This window comes from Lutra lutra, chromosome 6 (genome assembly GCF_902655055.1).
Source record: "Lutra lutra chromosome 6, mLutLut1.2, whole genome shotgun sequence".
Taxonomy (NCBI): domain Eukaryota; kingdom Metazoa; phylum Chordata; class Mammalia; order Carnivora; family Mustelidae; genus Lutra; species Lutra lutra.
In genome coordinates, this window is record NC_062283.1 from 96,786,911 (window position 1) to 96,803,682 (window position 16,772).

A 16,772-nucleotide genomic window follows, 5' to 3' on the forward strand; every position below is an offset into this window, starting at 1 on the left:
TGACTGCAGCTACAGAGGCAAGCTGTGGTCACTGCAATTTTTGGTCTTTGACTTGTAATAAGGGGAGGTTAAGGGTATGGAGGCCAGGCATACAGTTGGGCGGGGAAGGGGGGAGTGGGGGGTATAAATTGCATTGAGCTGGGATTGCATATAATTTATATGTATTTTCTCCTGTGTGCATGATATATCTGCAAATAAATCCATCTCTATTTTATTCATAGTTCTAATGGCAAGTCTGTGTCATGGTCTGAACCAGGTGGAAGACAGGTGCCCAAGGGACAGCACATGTGGCACCGCCTCTCTGTGCACGTGAAGACCAATGAGACGGCCTGCAACCAAACAGCCGTCATCAAGCCCCTCACTAAAAGTTACCAGGGCTCCGGCAAGAGCCTCACCTTTTCAGATACCAGCACCAAGACCCTTTACAACGTAGAGGAGGAGGATGCCCAGCCGGTTGGCTTCAGCCCTCCCAACAGTCCTTCTATGGTGGTGCACCGACGGGTGCCAACTGCGGTGAGCACCCCACCTCTGCTGCCCCACCTGACCACAGAGGAGACCCCCCTGTTCCTGGCAGACCCGGCCATCCCCAAGGGCTTGCCCCCTCCCCTCCAGCAGCCACCGCAACCTCAGAAATCCCTGATGGACCAGCTACAGGGAGTGGTCAACAATTTCAGCACCGGGATCCCGGATTTCAATGCGGTGCTCGCAGTTCCTGGGGGCCCGGGGAACGGGGTGCGCTCGCTGTACCCGACCCCGGCGCCTCCGCAGCACCTGCAAATGCTCCCGCTGCAGCTGAGCACCTTCGGGGAGGAGCCCGCCTCCCCGCCAGCAGACGACGACGACGAGGACGACAGTGAGAGGTTCAAGCTCCTCCAAGAGTACTTGTATGAGCGGGAAGGGAACACGGAGGAAGACGAACTGGAAGAGGAAGACGAAGATCTGCAGGCGGCCAGCAAACCCGCCCCCGAAGATTCGCCTGCTCTAACGCCTCCATCGCCTTTCCGTGACTCCGTGGCCTCGGGCAGCTCGGTGCCCAGCTCCCCCGTGTCCGAATCGGTGCTCTGCACCCCTCCCAACGTGACCTATGCCTCGGTCATCCTGAGGGACTATAAGCAAAGCTCTTCCACCCTGTAGGAAGGAGGTGTCCACTTGGAAAGCAAGAGAAACCAGGGAGCACCAGCACCTCTGGAGATGTGCGGATAGCTGGGAGGAGGAGATGGGAGAGGAGCGTGAAAGTGTGCGGGAAAGGGAGACAATGCTGCTGCTGCCTTAGGGAAGGCCAGAGGAAACTGCTCTGCAAGCAAAAAAAATCCCAGCGAGGATCCCGGTTCTTGAATTATTCAAAAACCTTCTCTGGGAAGAAAGGGAATTCTGACAAAGCACAATCCCATATAGTGTACAACTTTCACCGCATAAATGAATAAATACATGCGTACATAAATAAACAAACAAACAAACAGAAATAATCTCTTCTTTTGGACAATTGTGCATAGATACACTCGCCCACACACGCTTAGCTTGAAGAGACAGCACATGTGGACCAGCCAGGTGAATCGTTAGTTGACATCATGGTATTCATGGCAGTCATGGCGAGCGTGGGGCAGCCAGACCCAGTAGGTGGGTGAAGGAGGGGCAGGGATGGAACCACCCATGGAACAGCAGCTCATTTTTCTCTATCCCTTCTCCTTACTAGTGTTCAGGAGCCTAGGGAATTGGCCCAGACAGGGGCCTCTCTTCACCCATTACACCTGAGGCAGAGCCAGCCTTGTCACACTTGGAAAAAAATGTATGGACACCCTGCTGCTCTGTGATGTCTCTCTACTTAGGAAAACAGGAATCAGAGCAAAAGCATCACCAAAAACTGCTTCATCAGGAGTGCTAAGGGAAGATGGAATGAGACAGTACATAAGCGTGAGGTGGTGAACACAATCAGCGCAGGTAACGTTCCATAGCTGACACTCGCTTATTGGTGATTTTGGAAAAAAGGCTAGAACAAGATTGGAGAGTGGCAGAAGATGTTTTGTGGATGATCTTGTATTTGTGCCAAGGGGGCTCTTCTCTGCCCTTCAATGAAAGAGAACAAAACATGTGGCAAAATTGTTACCTTACATTTACTGTAGCAAATATTATTACCAGTTGAACTTCTAAGATGCAGTATGTGTACTTGGTGCCATTGTTTCTCCTACGTACTAAGGAAACAAATGATCTTCGAACTTAATGGTGTACTCATAGCAACTATTACTGGTTCAATGACAAATAATTCTTTCCTCTTGTCATCCAAGTCCCTGTAACTAGTACGTAAATGTGTGCCTGTGTCCTTGTGTACATGTGATAATAAAATTTGTGCAATGTGATGTCAGTGGAATTGCAACCAGAAGGTTGTCTTTCCGATAGAGTATAGATATTTTTATGTTCTAAAAATGTTTTATATATTGTCACCAATATTTACAGAAGTTCTTTGAAGGTTTGAGTGCTGTGGTCTCGTGGTTTTCATATGCTGCTCAGACGGTTTTTCCTCATCTAAGAGGGAATTTATTTTTCAGATATTATCCAGATATTTAATGATGTGGCTTAAAAATTTGTCATGTTAAAAATTCACAAAAAACTGGGGGTAACAATAAAGAGGTACATTTTATATATTTTCACACATCATTATTAAAACATGAGATCGAATGACAGTATTAAGATTATTTCAGGTCACTTTAGATTTTTTTTAAAAAGATTTTCCACAGTAACGTGAGCTTTCAGTGATTGAAACATATATTAACCTCTATGTCTGGTCATATTTTTTTCAAATCATCTATCCATCACTTCTTACTTTCTTTTAATTGTTATTTCCATGTACTTTTATTCCTCCATTTTCACTGTCATCACTTTTCTTTATATTTTTGTCATTTGCTGTATGTAATATCCATGTATGTGTAATCCAGTTGTTTTATTTTTACCTCCTTATTACACCCAATAAAAGCAATTTTTCTTGCTGTTTTGATTTCTTCTATTATTTGTGGAATGAAGCTCACCCCTTTAAATATCTGTTTATGCCGTATGTGCAGTCATATTTTAATATGCTTCCTTCATGTGGGAGCTGATTTCTCAGCCAAAAATCATCTTAGAGTCTTTAAATACCCACTGCATCATTTGTTCAGAATTTAACAGCAGCTCCAATGTTTGAGGCTCATGTTTCTTATGTCTTCCCATATTCCACTGCCAAGTTTAGTTGGTTCCATATCAAGAATGGACTGCCTTTCCTTTAAACAATTATTTCTAACCCCTTTGGTAGAAAGACCTCGTGACTGAAACAAATTTTAGTTCCATGTTTTCACAGTAATGAAGCAGAGTGAGGAATGTAGATGGTTCCAGTGCTTAATAGATGGTCTGCTCATTGGCAAACTAGCAACTAAAAGCTTACTATCTATTATTCGTGAGACATGTTTTTTTTATCTTAATGCCACTAATATATGTCCTTGATATCACAGGACTTGTGCATTCAGATTTTTTTTTTTTAAAGTAAGAATAGACAGGAGAGCTGCTCTACTATTCAAATAATATAAGATGTCAGTTTGTTCTGAGGTTTTAGTCTGAGACATTTGGTGAACACATTCAACACCTATTACATTATTTCTCTGAATGCCTAATATCATCATGATTAAAAGTTTTCTTGAACATAATACAGTATTAGCTCTTATAGCATAATTGTTCAAAATTGGAAATGTACACATACGTACCCTGTACCAAAAGGGCAGATACTCTTCACCTTAATGTATGTGCTTATACAAGTTGTTTAGCTTCTTGTAAAAGTGTTTTCCTTTGGCTCATTACTGCCTTTTGTCAGATAATCTTGATAATGCTGTATAATAAATGTTTTCTACTTATTAAATGTGTGTATTCTTTCTCTATGCTTTGTCAGAGTTACAGTAAGAGAAATAGATTGTTATTAAAAAAAAACAATTACGGTGGTTTGATTTTGCTCACAACTTGTCTTCTAGATCAAGGTGGGAGAACATCATATAAAACCTGTAGGCCAGGTAGGTGACAAAGTAGAGTACATTTTGATTGTAATTAAAGTGGTACCTGAAACTCTAAATTTAAAATTAAATCCAGAATTTGAATATTTAATGCTACGGCATACATTGTCTTTCATCTTTTTCATAGAAAGTCTGAGCCTTAACAAACTCCTGGACCTCCAGCAGAGCTCTGCAGACAGAGGCACTGAAGGCTGCCATCTCTCTTTTATTTGTGCACCACAAGACTCATACTCTAGAGGAACCTGGTTTCTTACTTTGTTGACATTCTCCTTCTAATCCCTTTAATTTCAAGGGAGACTTCACTGGTCTTCAAAGCAAAGAAGCCCATTATTTGTCTCTTGCTGTAAGATACCTACAAAGTAAAGCACCTACACAGTGTCGGTCAAGAGGAGAACAATGGTAGTACAATGGCCACATCCATGAGATTGTGATGTATTTAGATTGTGGGAGCAAGGTATGTATATAGGAAGGCTGATGTTGAAGAAATTTCCAGGACCAGGGGCTGAGACACCAGGGGGTTTCTTCACTGTGTCCAGAAAATAGAATGAGAAATCATGAAAAGGGAGCTTGATGTCTGAGAGAGAAAAGTCATAGGAGAGGGAATGAGAAAGAAGAGAAAAGAAGAAAAAGGAAAATGGAAATGTTTCAGATGTATAGTCCAAAAATACCCTCATAAGGACCGCCACTTGGAGAGTATAGAAGCATCACCATAAGGAAGACATTTGAAGCGGTGGGGTCTAGAATCCAGATACCACAAATGATGTGAGTAACTGCCCCAATAATTTCTACATAAACCTTCCTGAAGCAACATTTCATCCGCTTACTCTGTGCCAGACATTATGCTAGGTTCTTTACATTCTCATTTAATCTTTCAGGTACTACTGCTCCATGGATATTTTGGAGTACTAATATAATTTGTCCAGAGTCTCTCAGCTAGCAAATGGCCATATGGGATTTGTGCTCCATCCTAAGCTGGCACAGGGCCTGTGAATTCGTATTCCTTTGCAGAGCTCAGGATAGTATCACCCTTTTGTATTCCCATAACATTTTATTCACATCTTAACCACATTATAGTTTGCATGTCTCTTTCCCTTAATAGATTTAGGTTCCTTTTTGTTTGTGATACTTTTCCCCTCCCTAATTTGTGAGGCTTCAGGGCAAAGCAGATACTCAGTAAATGTTGAAAAAAGGAAATAAGTGTTGTAACACCATGTAATTTTCCTAGCTTAATTCTTTGAAGATTTATTCCAAGAGCCTTATGGGGTCCAGAGCTCTATATTTCCACCTACTGATCCTAACTCTGCCAACTGGAACAGCACATGTTTTCATCATGAAAAACAAGCTCTCCTTTTGGCATCAGAAAGATTTGTCCCACTGGGCAGCAGGTCTGCCTTTCTTGCAGAAGAACATGGCAATACTCATTGTCCACTGAGCCCAGTCAGAGGTCTGGCAAAGCAATAGGTGTGGGAAACAGTGTCCTCTTCAGGAGAACTGCCAGTAACACATAGATTGCTAAAGTGGGACCCCCATTAAAGTGAGGGCACTTGAAGTAATGATACCATTAAACCAGAAACTGGCTTCATTCTCTCTTGGTAGCTTGAGAAGCAAAACTTATAAATTAATAAGAAGGGGAAGAAGAAAAAGAAGAGGAAGGAGGAGGAGGAGGAGAGGAGAACGGGAAGGAGGAGGGGGAAGAAGAGTGGGGGAGGAGGGGGAGAAGGGGGAGGAGGAGGAGAAAGAGAAGAAGAGGAGGAGGAGGAAGAAGAAAGAGGAGGAGAAGGAGGGGGAGAAGGAACTTAAGAATGAATATAGAAAAACTGAAAAGGAAAATAATTATAAGAAATTATAGAGTTGGAAGTAAATAAAGAAGTCATTTAAAATAAGCTATCATCTGGAGTGCCTGGATGGCTCAGTTGGTTAAGTGTCTGATTCTGGGTTTTGGCTCAGGTCATGATCTCAGGGTCATGAGCTGGAGCCCTGAGTTGGCTCCATGCTAAGCACAGAGTCTACTTGAGATTGTCTCTCTCCCCCTCTACCCCTTCCCTCACTCACATGCTCTCTCTCTCAAATAAAATAAATAAATAAATAAAATAAAGTAAGTTATCACCCCATTCAGGATTCTATCTCTCTGTGTCCTGTCCTCTTCCTGTGTTAGAAAGGGGTAGGTGAGGAAGTCACTTCTGACTGGGGTGGAACAGGTGGAGGGACTGGGGTAGAATGTCTATTACCTCCAGCTGTACAAAAAGAGAGCAGATAGCTCCTAAGTTATTTCACTATAGTTACGTACCTATTTTTTTGGTGATCATTTTTATTTGAACTGGGAGAGCATCTATATTGCCTGGGAGAGCAATGTCCAAAATGACATTGTTAATCCATGAAGGTAGCCAGAGAACAGGACTAAGACATAAATTCAGAATGAAGATACTGGAGGACCAGGAAAATAAGGAGGTAGGAGCAGTGAGGCTCATAATAGGCTGGTAGTCTGAAGGAATGCCCAAAACCAGAATCCTGGTTATTAAAATGAGCTTTTGATGAGACTCACAGAGGCTTACATTTGGGACCTAGGTTTATTTTAAGGAATGGGGTGGATTCAGGTGATTTTTTGCCATCTGCTGAAATATTTCCAGAGACTAGGATCTTGCATTTGATAAGGGAAAGCTCTAATCATTAGAAGAAGTTTTTGTTTTACTTTTGCCCAATCAGAGATCTTCCCTCTGGAAAGAGATTGAATAAATTTAATGTACTGTGTACATGACTTCCCTTCGGCCACTTGAAGACTGATTATGCCATTTCTTAGTAGTTTATTCTCTAAGCCAAATAGCTCACTTCCTTTAATTGTTCTTTTTGTTATTAGGTTCCTAAACTCCTAATCAGGCAATGGATATTCCAATTTTGAGAATCCTTTAAGAAATTTTGCATCCAGAACTGGAAATAATACTTAAACTGCACGGATACCTTGATTCACTTTAACCATTATTCTAGTATTGCTGCCTGAGATTATGCTAATTTTGTTAGCAGCCTTGCCACATTTTGAGCTCAGGCTTAGCTCAGAGCTAGCTATAATCCATGAGCCTTTTTCTTATGAACTGCAGGAAATGGATATGAATGTGAGTATCTTATTAAGATGGATTTCCCCAGAAGAGACCCTGAGAAGAGGATTTGAGTGAAAGTAGTGTACTGGGGAAGTGATTCTTGGAAGCACCAATAGAAATGTGGGGAGGCAAGGCAGTGAATGATATGCAGCCAATAAAGGTTATGTTACCAGGCAGGTTACCACCATGGGGCTCAATCCTGCTGGCGACTCTGGGAGACAGTGGAGAGCATGCCTCATACTGTCCACCATCCCCATGGGGCAAGGATGTGGGGGAGCATTTACTTACTTCCTATCATGGTGGAGGACTGCTGGGGAGGCAGGTGCATGCTAATTCCAGCTACTTCCAATGTGTCTTCTATGCAGGCTCCAATCTCCAAAGAAAGCCTTCAGGCAAAGAGTTACAGATCCTGGCAGTTGGAAACCTGAGAGTTGGCCTGTGTGGGGAAGGTGAGTGCCAAGAGGGGGCAGGGCACTAACAATATGTGCTATAGATATGAATATGGAGATGATGACAGATAGGTAGATAGACAGATAGATAGATAGATAGATAGATAACAGACACACACCCAGACTCAAATACCAGTACAGATAAAGAAAACAAAGAGCTGTACAAAGGAAGATAAAGCTGTGATAAGGACATGAGGTGAGAACTATTGTTTCTAGCATCAGCCAATGAAACTCCTGTCACCTTGTAGCAAGGTTAAGTCACAAAAGAAAATTAAAGTACAATGGTCCTTTAAATGAATTTGATGTTAGCCTCTGGATTCTTTTTTTGTTTGTTTTTAATATTTTATTTATTTATTTGACAACAGAAATCACAAGTAGGCAGAGAGGCAGGCAGAAAGAGAGGAGGAAGCAGGCTCCCCGCTGAGCAGAGAGCCAGATGCGGCGCTCGATCCCAAGACCCTGAGATCATGACCCGAGCCGAAGGCAGAGGCTTAACCCTCTGAGCCACCCAGGTGCCCCTGGATTATTTTCTTAAAACAACTTCTAAAATTGTGTCATTTTTCTATTAAAAAAAACAAGAGGGGCATCTGGGTAGCTCAGTGGGTTAAGGGCTGCCTTCAGCTCATGTCATCATCCCAAGGTCCTGGGATTGGGGCCCTCATCAGGCTCTCTGTTGAATCTGGGCAAGGATCACCAGCAGGGCTTGAGCAGACAGGTGGTGAATAAGCCCCTCACAATCTAGTGTACTTAGTGATGGAGTGGCTGTGCGGCTCAGTGGCAAGAATGGATCTCTAGAGGTCTAACAAATTTTCCAGTTACCATCGCCCAAAACCCCACATGTAAAATTTAGAAGAAGCCACAAGAAGAGCAGGGATCTTCCTGCAGGTCAGCAGGAAAGATAAGCGTAGATCATGAGGGTCAGAACCCCTATTTTGGTCTCACTGAGCAGAAGGCCGGCTAATAAATGGAAAGCAGTACAGATGACATCAACAGAGATCAGGAGCAGGGAATACTGAGCTCTAAGCACAGCAAGGCAGAGAGTCTCAAAGGATGTTAGAGGTCAAGATCAGTGCCACCACGCTGGCAGTTCAGGCCAGGAATAGATGGGGAGAGATGGCTATGCTGGGATCGTCCACAGGGACAAGTAGCTGTAGCCAGAGAAGATTGCAAAGCAGTAGCTAAAACAGGAAGGCAGGGAGATGCAGGCTCTGGGCAAGTTATACGAAAGCAGACGAAATTACATGTTTTCTCTTCGAAGACAACACAATTAGGAAATACCCCATTTGCCATGTGAGGGCTTAGAGTAAATCATTAAAGTGACCTACTTAATATTCACATATGAAAAGCATTAAAAGCATTTCTTGCTGATATTAACAAAAATACCTCATAAACTTCATCATGTGGATATCTTATAAGTTTTTTGATCACACTTACTATTAGACACTTAGATTGTTTAAAACTTTTTGAGTCCTACAAATAGTGTGAGAATTATTCCACACCAAAGATTTATTCTATAGATAATATTTCTTTTTTTTTTTTTTTTGTTTTCATAAAAGGCCAAAAAAAATTTATTAAAAATATACACAGAAATACAATAGAAATATTTCCAGTCACCGATAAAACCAGTATTCATTAAGAGTAATGATAAAGTTATCAATCTCTCCTTAGCTATTTAGGCTCACAAAAAAATTTTACTAAAAGCAATTTTTTAAAACAGCAGTGAATATAATAGACTTTCCTTGGGAAAACATTTTCAATTAACATTTTAAAATACTGTGATGATTTGCTTGTTATATTGAGGTTAATAATGATGCATATATGTCTTATATGCAAAAAGTATCTCTCCAGTATGTATTTGTTGTTTTGAATTTTTTAATATGCGTAGGCCATATTCACTTTTGAATAGTTTCATTTTCATTCTCACTATTGTAGGAGCTTAATTGTAATTGTTTACAGTTATATTTAATATGTGCAAACAATATGGAAATAGATGGTCAAGTTTATTCACAGATAATTTTGAATATTTCTTTAAGCAAACCGTTTCTCAACTTCACTTTTCCTTCAAAGAAAGAAAATTTTACCCACACAAAACCATATGAGAGCTCACATACAGTGCAGAACAAGAATTTATGTATTCTTAAGTATCCCTGTATGAGAAGGGAGTGAAATGGGACAATATAACAGTATCAGGATAACAAAAGTCAGTAATCTAGAGAGGAAGAACATGAAATAATATTTTTATTCAACTTTTTCATCTGCCTTTGTTTTTATAAAGAACTCTGGTTTGTAGATACAACGATAGGCCAAGAGCTGAGGAAGAACTCCATATGCTATGTTTAATGCTAGAAAAAGGGTTTTCGCTTCTTCGGGGACTCTGTAGACATAAGCAGTTCTAGCATGAAGAGAAGCACCGATGTGAGAAAACTGAGCCTGAGCTAGACCTCCGGCGTGCATCAACGTGACGTCAGGCATCCAGGAGCATCCCGGAACCACCAAGCCATAGAGCGCAATCACGAAGTAAGGGACAGAGTAGAACAGATACGCCAGCATCTGGATTTTAGGATAAGCAGCGGGATCCTTTAGGTAGGGCTCTTGAAATTGCGTGTAAAATCGGCAGAGCTCAGAGGGGCAATCCAAAGCAATCAGTCCTCTAAACAGACAAAATCCAGTTGCGAGGAGGAGACACACGACCAGCATTAAATCCAATGGTCTTCTCATCAGGTCCTTTGCTTGGGCTTCGTGAATGACCATAGAAGAGTGGGTCCCGGGGTGGTTTTCTTTTGACCAGGACACGAGCCAGCAGGGCCACCAGGAGCAAGATGAGGGCAGCAACCGCCACGATTGTCCAGGAATCGTGCTGGGCCGCCAGGTGGTTGAAGACATAGGTGACCGGGATGGCCGAGAGGGACAGCACGAAGACCCCGGTGGCCGCAGAGGCACTCATCGCCGCCGCCGCCGCGCCGCTCGCCCTTCAGCGCATCCCGCGCGGCGCCCCGCCCCCTCTTTTTTTTTTTTTTAAAGATTTTATTTATTTATTTGAGGGAGAGCGTGTGTATGCGTTGATGAGCATGAGTTGGGGGAAGGGACAAGGGAGAGGGAGAGAGAGAATCTTAAGTAGACGCCCATGCATGCCCATGCCCAGCCTGAAGTGAGGCTCAGTCTCACAGCCCTGAGATCATAATCTGAGGCAAAATCAAGAGTCAGATGCTTGGGGCACCTGGGTTGCTCAGTGGGTTAAGGCCTCTGCCTTCAGCTCAGGTCATGATCCCAGGTCCTGGGATCGAGCCCCGCATCAGGCTCTCTACTCAGCAGGGAGCCTGCTTCCTCCCCTCTCTCTCTCTCTGCCTGCCTCTCTGCCTACTTGTGATCTCTCTCTCTCTGTCAAATAAATAAAATCTTTAAAAAAAAAAAAAAAAAAAAAAAAAAAAAAAAAAAGAGTCAGATGCTTAACTGATTGAGCCACTGGTTGCTCCAAATATAGATTTCCTTAGTCTGGTTTCAAAGATTATGTTATTAGTTATTCGATAATAATTATTATTTATTCCCTGAATTTTACATTTACATTTTATGCCACATTTAACTTTGTAATATCCTTTGAAGTAGGGCTTTTTCTCATTTTATAAATGAGAAAACTGAGGTTCAAAAAAAAAAAAAATGAAGTAACTTGCCTAAGATCACAAAGCCAGTGGGACGTGGAGCTGTGGTGCACTTCCAGGGTGCCAAAGCCTGGCACCCATCCTCTGAACCACCACACTGGGTTGAAAATTATGCTGATACTATTTTTAAAAATAGTACACTGAAAACTGTTCTGTAAGCTCTTGATACAAACAAGCACACTCGGTCTGAACATCAATGTAATAGAAAATTTAAATTGCCTGCTCTAGAAATGTAAGCGGAGAGAGTTAGGGGTCCCCAGAAAAAGAAAGATGAGACTTAATTTTCAGGACACCAGAGAAGTCCGTTTTAGACCGCCAGCGATTTTCTTTGATCTGTGCCCTACTTCCTGGATCTATGGACTTCTTGCAGAACTTTCTAAGAGGTGTCAGAATTACAAAGAAATGCAAAAGCCTTAGTAGTTAAGGGCTTTAAGGGAACAAAAAGAATGCAAAACCTAAGTCTCTATAAGGCCGGGAAAGAGCCTAACCATAACAGAGACAATAAATCAATGGTAAAATTCCCAGTGCTATATCAGAAGTAAGTAAGGCCCTGAATTCTTTACCTGAGATCATGAGCCCAAGACCTCCACCAGTTTATGCGAGCTCTGGCTCTTAGAGCACCCCCATAGCCCCTTCCCCCTGTTCAACAGTTACCTCTGCTCTATTATAATGTTAAAGTCTCTGCTTCAACATTACTGAGTACAAGCTTCAGTAACATAACATAGAATACATCTATCAGCATGTTTCCTAAGTAAGCCTGTGCAACCTTATGCCCATCTTTACACATGATGACAAAGCTCCCCTCTCTGAGTATTCATCCTAACTCTAAAAAAAAGAACCCACTCATCTTTGCTCAGGAGTCCTGGCTTTGGAAGTTATGCTCTATAATCTTCTTATTTGCTGCAAATAAAGCTTCCTTTGTGACAACTCCACCAGATAGTACTTACTCTACCTGTAACTAACCAAAGAGCAGACTCACATTAGTTCCATTACAAAATCACCAGTTAGGAGCTGGGTATGAATTATTTCCCAAACAGCTTTTAGATTTCATACAGTTACAGATGTTTGTCCTATCCACAAGCAGAATCATCACTGCATATTAACTCACAATGAAAATCTACAGAAAAAATTTCTAACTCAAAATCACTGTTTAATTGTAGTAATTTATAAGAATACTAGAAAACTACTTGAAGTAAAAAAAAATGTGTGTCTATATATATATATATATACACACACACACATATATTTACAGTAATTATGGTATTTATAAGGTAGCAAATTTTACCACCCCAAGATATGCCTTTGGCATACTGATATTTTAAAGTGGTTATTTTTTAGGAAACTGCAAACACAGGAGAAGCTCTGAAAACCAAGTAGAAGTTACCCTTTTGTAAGAAATAGTTATATTTACAAGAAAAATTTCCATTTGTAAGAGTGTTGGGGAGGAAAATGTTTTCTCACCCTTCAAAGTTTGGCTTTGGCTTTGGCTTTGACTCTGGCTAGCTCAAGAGTCAACTTGACATGAGATAGATTGACAGGAGAAAATCAAACAAAAGTCTGTAACATGTATACCTCCTGTATACTTGAGAGAGACCCAGGAAGAGTGAGTAACTCCCTGAAAGGCCAAAGACATCACCTTAATACCATCTTTAGCCAAAGATAAAAGCAGATATTGGGGTTGGGGAGTCAGTTATGGGAGGTTACTAGGAAAAGCACAGGAAACAAGGGTAAGGTTGTTATGCAGATTTACGTAGTTGTCTTTTCCATTGATAAGATTTTCTAGAGATTCAGAGTCATCCCTCCTCTTCCTGTTATAGCAAAGCAGACACCTTACAAATGGAGATTTCCCTAATACGTGTAACTGTATCTTTACAAAAGGATAACTTTTACTTGGATTTCAGAGTTTCTCCTGTTTGAAGTTTCTTAAAAATGACCAGCTTAAATTAACCAATACGTCAAACAGGCATATCTGGGGGAGGCAAAATATGCCCCCCCCTACATATTCTATGAATGTATAATTTAATAATTAACATGACATCCTAAGGTAATATGTTTCCTGAGAATTTCTCAAAGGGTTACCTTTTTTTTTTAGTAGATAATTACTACTTCCAGAATGTTTACTAAAAGAACTTTAAAGTTAAAAAAAAAAAATAGAGAAGAAATGACCCCTCTCCTTAAAAATGTGGAAAATTTCATGAATGTGTTGGGTCCGTTATCAAAGGAATGAGACTGAGACAAAGTGAAAGTTATGCAAAGCCTTATTCTATGCCAAGCATTAGAAGTTAGATTGTCTGGCCAGGGGAAGGAGGCTGAGACAAAGTGAAAGTTATGTAAAGCTTTATTCTATGCCAAGCATTAGAAGTCAGACTGACCGGTCAGGGCCGCCTCCGAAGAGAGCGACCCCCTCTTGGTCTTACAGGTTAGTTTTATAGGGTGCAACCGCAGACCTCTACGTATATGGCTTTGGCTGATTGGATGTCTCCTACCTGTGTGTTTTAGTAACGGTTACCGGAACCGATACTAATAACTTCTGAGGCGTTTATTAAACAACAAATGGCCTTGTTTTAGGTATGTGTTTTAGCAACGGTTTCCCGGAACCAGTATCAGTAACCGCTGAGGCATTTATTAAACAACAAAATGGCGACCTAGGCAACATGGAGTCACTATGGCTAAGTAGGCCCAGGCAGGCCCTAGCGGTTTAACAGGTTTTAACGTGGAATCAGCCCCAACAAATGGATATAGAGATAGTTAAATTATTAATAAGTACTGATGTGGGAAACAAAAGAGGAAGAAAATTTTTTAAATTTCCTTACTATTTAAAGCCCATTTACAAGTCCTTGAAACTGGGAGTGACATTTCTCTAAGAACTCAGCTGTTTTGATATTAATACTTTGCTAAGGATAGCAGGTCATCCTTGGCCCAACCCCCAGGATGCTTTAAATCTACTTTAACATATAAAAGTTCCTTCAGAAACTTCATTTATCTCAACCCCCTCCCTGCCCAAGATACATGTTGGCAATCATCCTCCAACCCTACGGCCCACCAATATATGTCTGAAGGGTCTCATGACTGAGGGTTTGCTAAACAATAATAAATGACATTTTCCCAGCAATAGCTAGTTCCCTCGGATCCTGGAAAAATTGTTTCCAAATACCTGGGGGACTTATGCTATCCCTAACCCCCTCCCAACTTGAAAGTATATAATGGGCCACTCCTCAGGACTCCAGGGCCCCAATTTCTGCCCATGGGTCCTGCCCCCATGCTTTAATAAAACCACCTTTTTACACCAAAGATGTCTCAAGAATTCTTTCTTGGCCCTTGGTTTTGAACCCTAACATCTTTCCTACATCAAATACCACCCAAGAATTACAAGATTGAGAGCAGCATTGTTAGGTTATCACTGAAACTTCCTCATGTTGAAGGAGCAGAAGGCAAGCTGGGGACAAAGCAAAGCTGACACTCCACAACTTCTCCTCCACCAGTGGGATATTATATGATGTTCCTCAGGCACTCCTGGCTGCCCTAAAGGAAAAATAGTTAAATTCATAGAGACCACAATTCTGCAAGGCTTGAGTCTTCCTCAGTTTACAAATGTCTACAAGAACAAAGCATTTCTATCAATAGCCTAGCTTCCAGAAGGAAATATAAATACAATTAAATGTCCTAAAAACCTGCAGCCCATTGACAGATACTTGAAGTGGGCAGAGTGTAATGTTCCTCCAGGAAGCTCCCTACTATCTTCATGTTAATATCTTGTTAGAGGGGAAAACAACAACAGCAACAAAAAAAACCCTTAACTTGAAAATGGCAATGTCTCTGGTATCCTGTGAGTCTTCTTAAACATATGAGAATCCTTTTGAAACCTCCCTTTTCCTTACCTCCTTTGTCGACACAGTATATAATCATCCACCCCTCACAACCCTGGGACAGCAGCTCTTTCTGTCCATGGGTCCTATCCCCGTGCTTTAATAAACCACCATTTTGCACCAAAAGACATCTCAAGAGTTCTTTCTTGGTCATTGGCTCAGCAGTCCACCCTACTGAACCTCATCTATAACTCCAAAACCCCATCAATGTTAGCTATTTTCTTGAAATAAATTCAGCTGTTATTTTTAATAGACTAAACTCATTCAACAGATTCAATGTATCTAAATGTCTCTTTCAGTGAAGTGGTACATGTAGTTTAGGGGGCAGATTGCAATACATTTTAAAGAACCCTAGGTTGGAAATCTTTAACTATACTAAAAATTAGCTGTTTGGCTGTGGCCCCAGCATTTTAATCTCTAATATAATGAGTTCGGGTGATATAAAATAATAATAAGTTATTAAACTTTTTATGTGTCCCTGTGTGCCCAGTCTTATATACTTAATATGTTTAATTCTTACAACTGTGTGAAATAGGTGTGAATTTTGCATTAATCAGGATATGCTAGATTGTGCTTAGTATCAATAAAGAAGGAAGAAAGGAGGGAAGGAAGTGATGTGGGGAGCAAAGGCAGAAGGAAATGTAGATAAAATTAAATGTCTTTATAACCTGAAGCCCATGGACAAAAACTCAGGCAGGCAGAGCGTAACATTCCTTCAGGAAACTCCCAACTGTCTTCATGTTAACGCTTTGCTAGAAGGAAGAACAACCATAGAGGGACAGTAGCTAGGCCTGAGGGATCTGGGAAGTCTTCTTTAGCATATGAAAGTCCCTTTGGAAACTTCCCTTCATCCCTCCTCCCCCAGCTGCAAAGTATACCATCAGCCCTTCCTCACAACCCCAGTGCTGCTCCTTCTGCCCACAGGTTCTGTCCCTGTGCTTTAATAAAACCACCTTTTTACACAAAAGATGTCTCAAGAATTCTTTCTTGGCTGTTGGCTTCAAACCTCGCCACTCCAAACCACCTTAGAAGGAAGGAAGGAAGGAAGGAAGGAAAGAAGGAAGGAAGGAAGGAAGGAAAAAGGAAGGAAGGAAAGAGAGGAAGGGATGCGGAGGGGAGGGAGCAAGGAGAAAGGAGTGGAGAAGGCAAGAATGGGAGAGAGGACTGAAATTGAAGAAAAAAATTTCCCAGAGCAGGCCCAGGCCTGGAGTCCCCAGAAGGTAGAAAATCACTAAGAATAAGCTAGAGCTAGCCAGAAGCCCTACTGGGAGCAAGAGATAACCAGTCCCTTCTGCTTCTTTAAACAGGCTTCCCACTACAGGCTCCCTGCACTACTGTTCCCTCCTACAGCAGCCCCCATTCCCGAAGTTTAAACCCACCTACCAGCAGTCAGCATAGCCCTTGAAACCTATTTGCAGTCCCCTATAAAAGCCCTATAATCCCATTGCTCGGGGCACAGAACTTGAAGCATGAACTCATCTGGGTCTCCTGCTTAAATAAATCCGAGTTCTCCTACTTCTCCAAGTGTTACTTGGTCTCTTGCAGGTCTGATTATTTTTCTGCAACAAAATCTTCTAACCAAACTAGAGTTTGTCTGTCCAATGAGCACCAAGCTTTAGCAGTGAAGAAATACAGATTATTTAGTGGTGTGATGCCACCCAGGAGAACAGGGAACTAATGCTCA

The 16,772-nt window shown here is 41.6% G+C and overlaps 2 protein-coding genes across 5 annotated transcripts in view; one reads left to right on the top strand and one right to left on the bottom strand.

The window, feature by feature from the left end:
• Positions 1 to 3,842, top strand: part of GRM1 (glutamate metabotropic receptor 1) — a 429,394-nt gene extending 425,552 nt beyond the window's left edge. For 2 of the 4 annotated variants that reach the window (XM_047735125.1, XM_047735124.1), the window contains exon 9: positions 222 to 3,842. In XM_047735125.1, the coding sequence (XP_047591081.1) occupies positions 222 to 1,134 (913 nt within the window). In that variant the 3' untranslated portion in view covers positions 1,135 to 3,842. The remainder of the gene's footprint in view (positions 1 to 221) is intronic. The other 2 variants (XM_047735126.1, XM_047735127.1) reach the window with 2 other exon arrangements.
• A 5,945-nt stretch (positions 3,843 to 9,787) lies between these two features.
• On the bottom strand, positions 9,788 to 10,560 carry LOC125103226 (transmembrane 6 superfamily member 1-like). The gene is given in 2 exon segments (XM_047735135.1): positions 9,788 to 10,318; positions 10,320 to 10,560. Coding segments are annotated over 2 exon segments (705 nt in total). The 5' UTR covers positions 10,511 to 10,560; the 3' UTR covers positions 9,788 to 9,804.
• Positions 10,561 to 16,772: the final 6,212 nt, after the last annotated feature.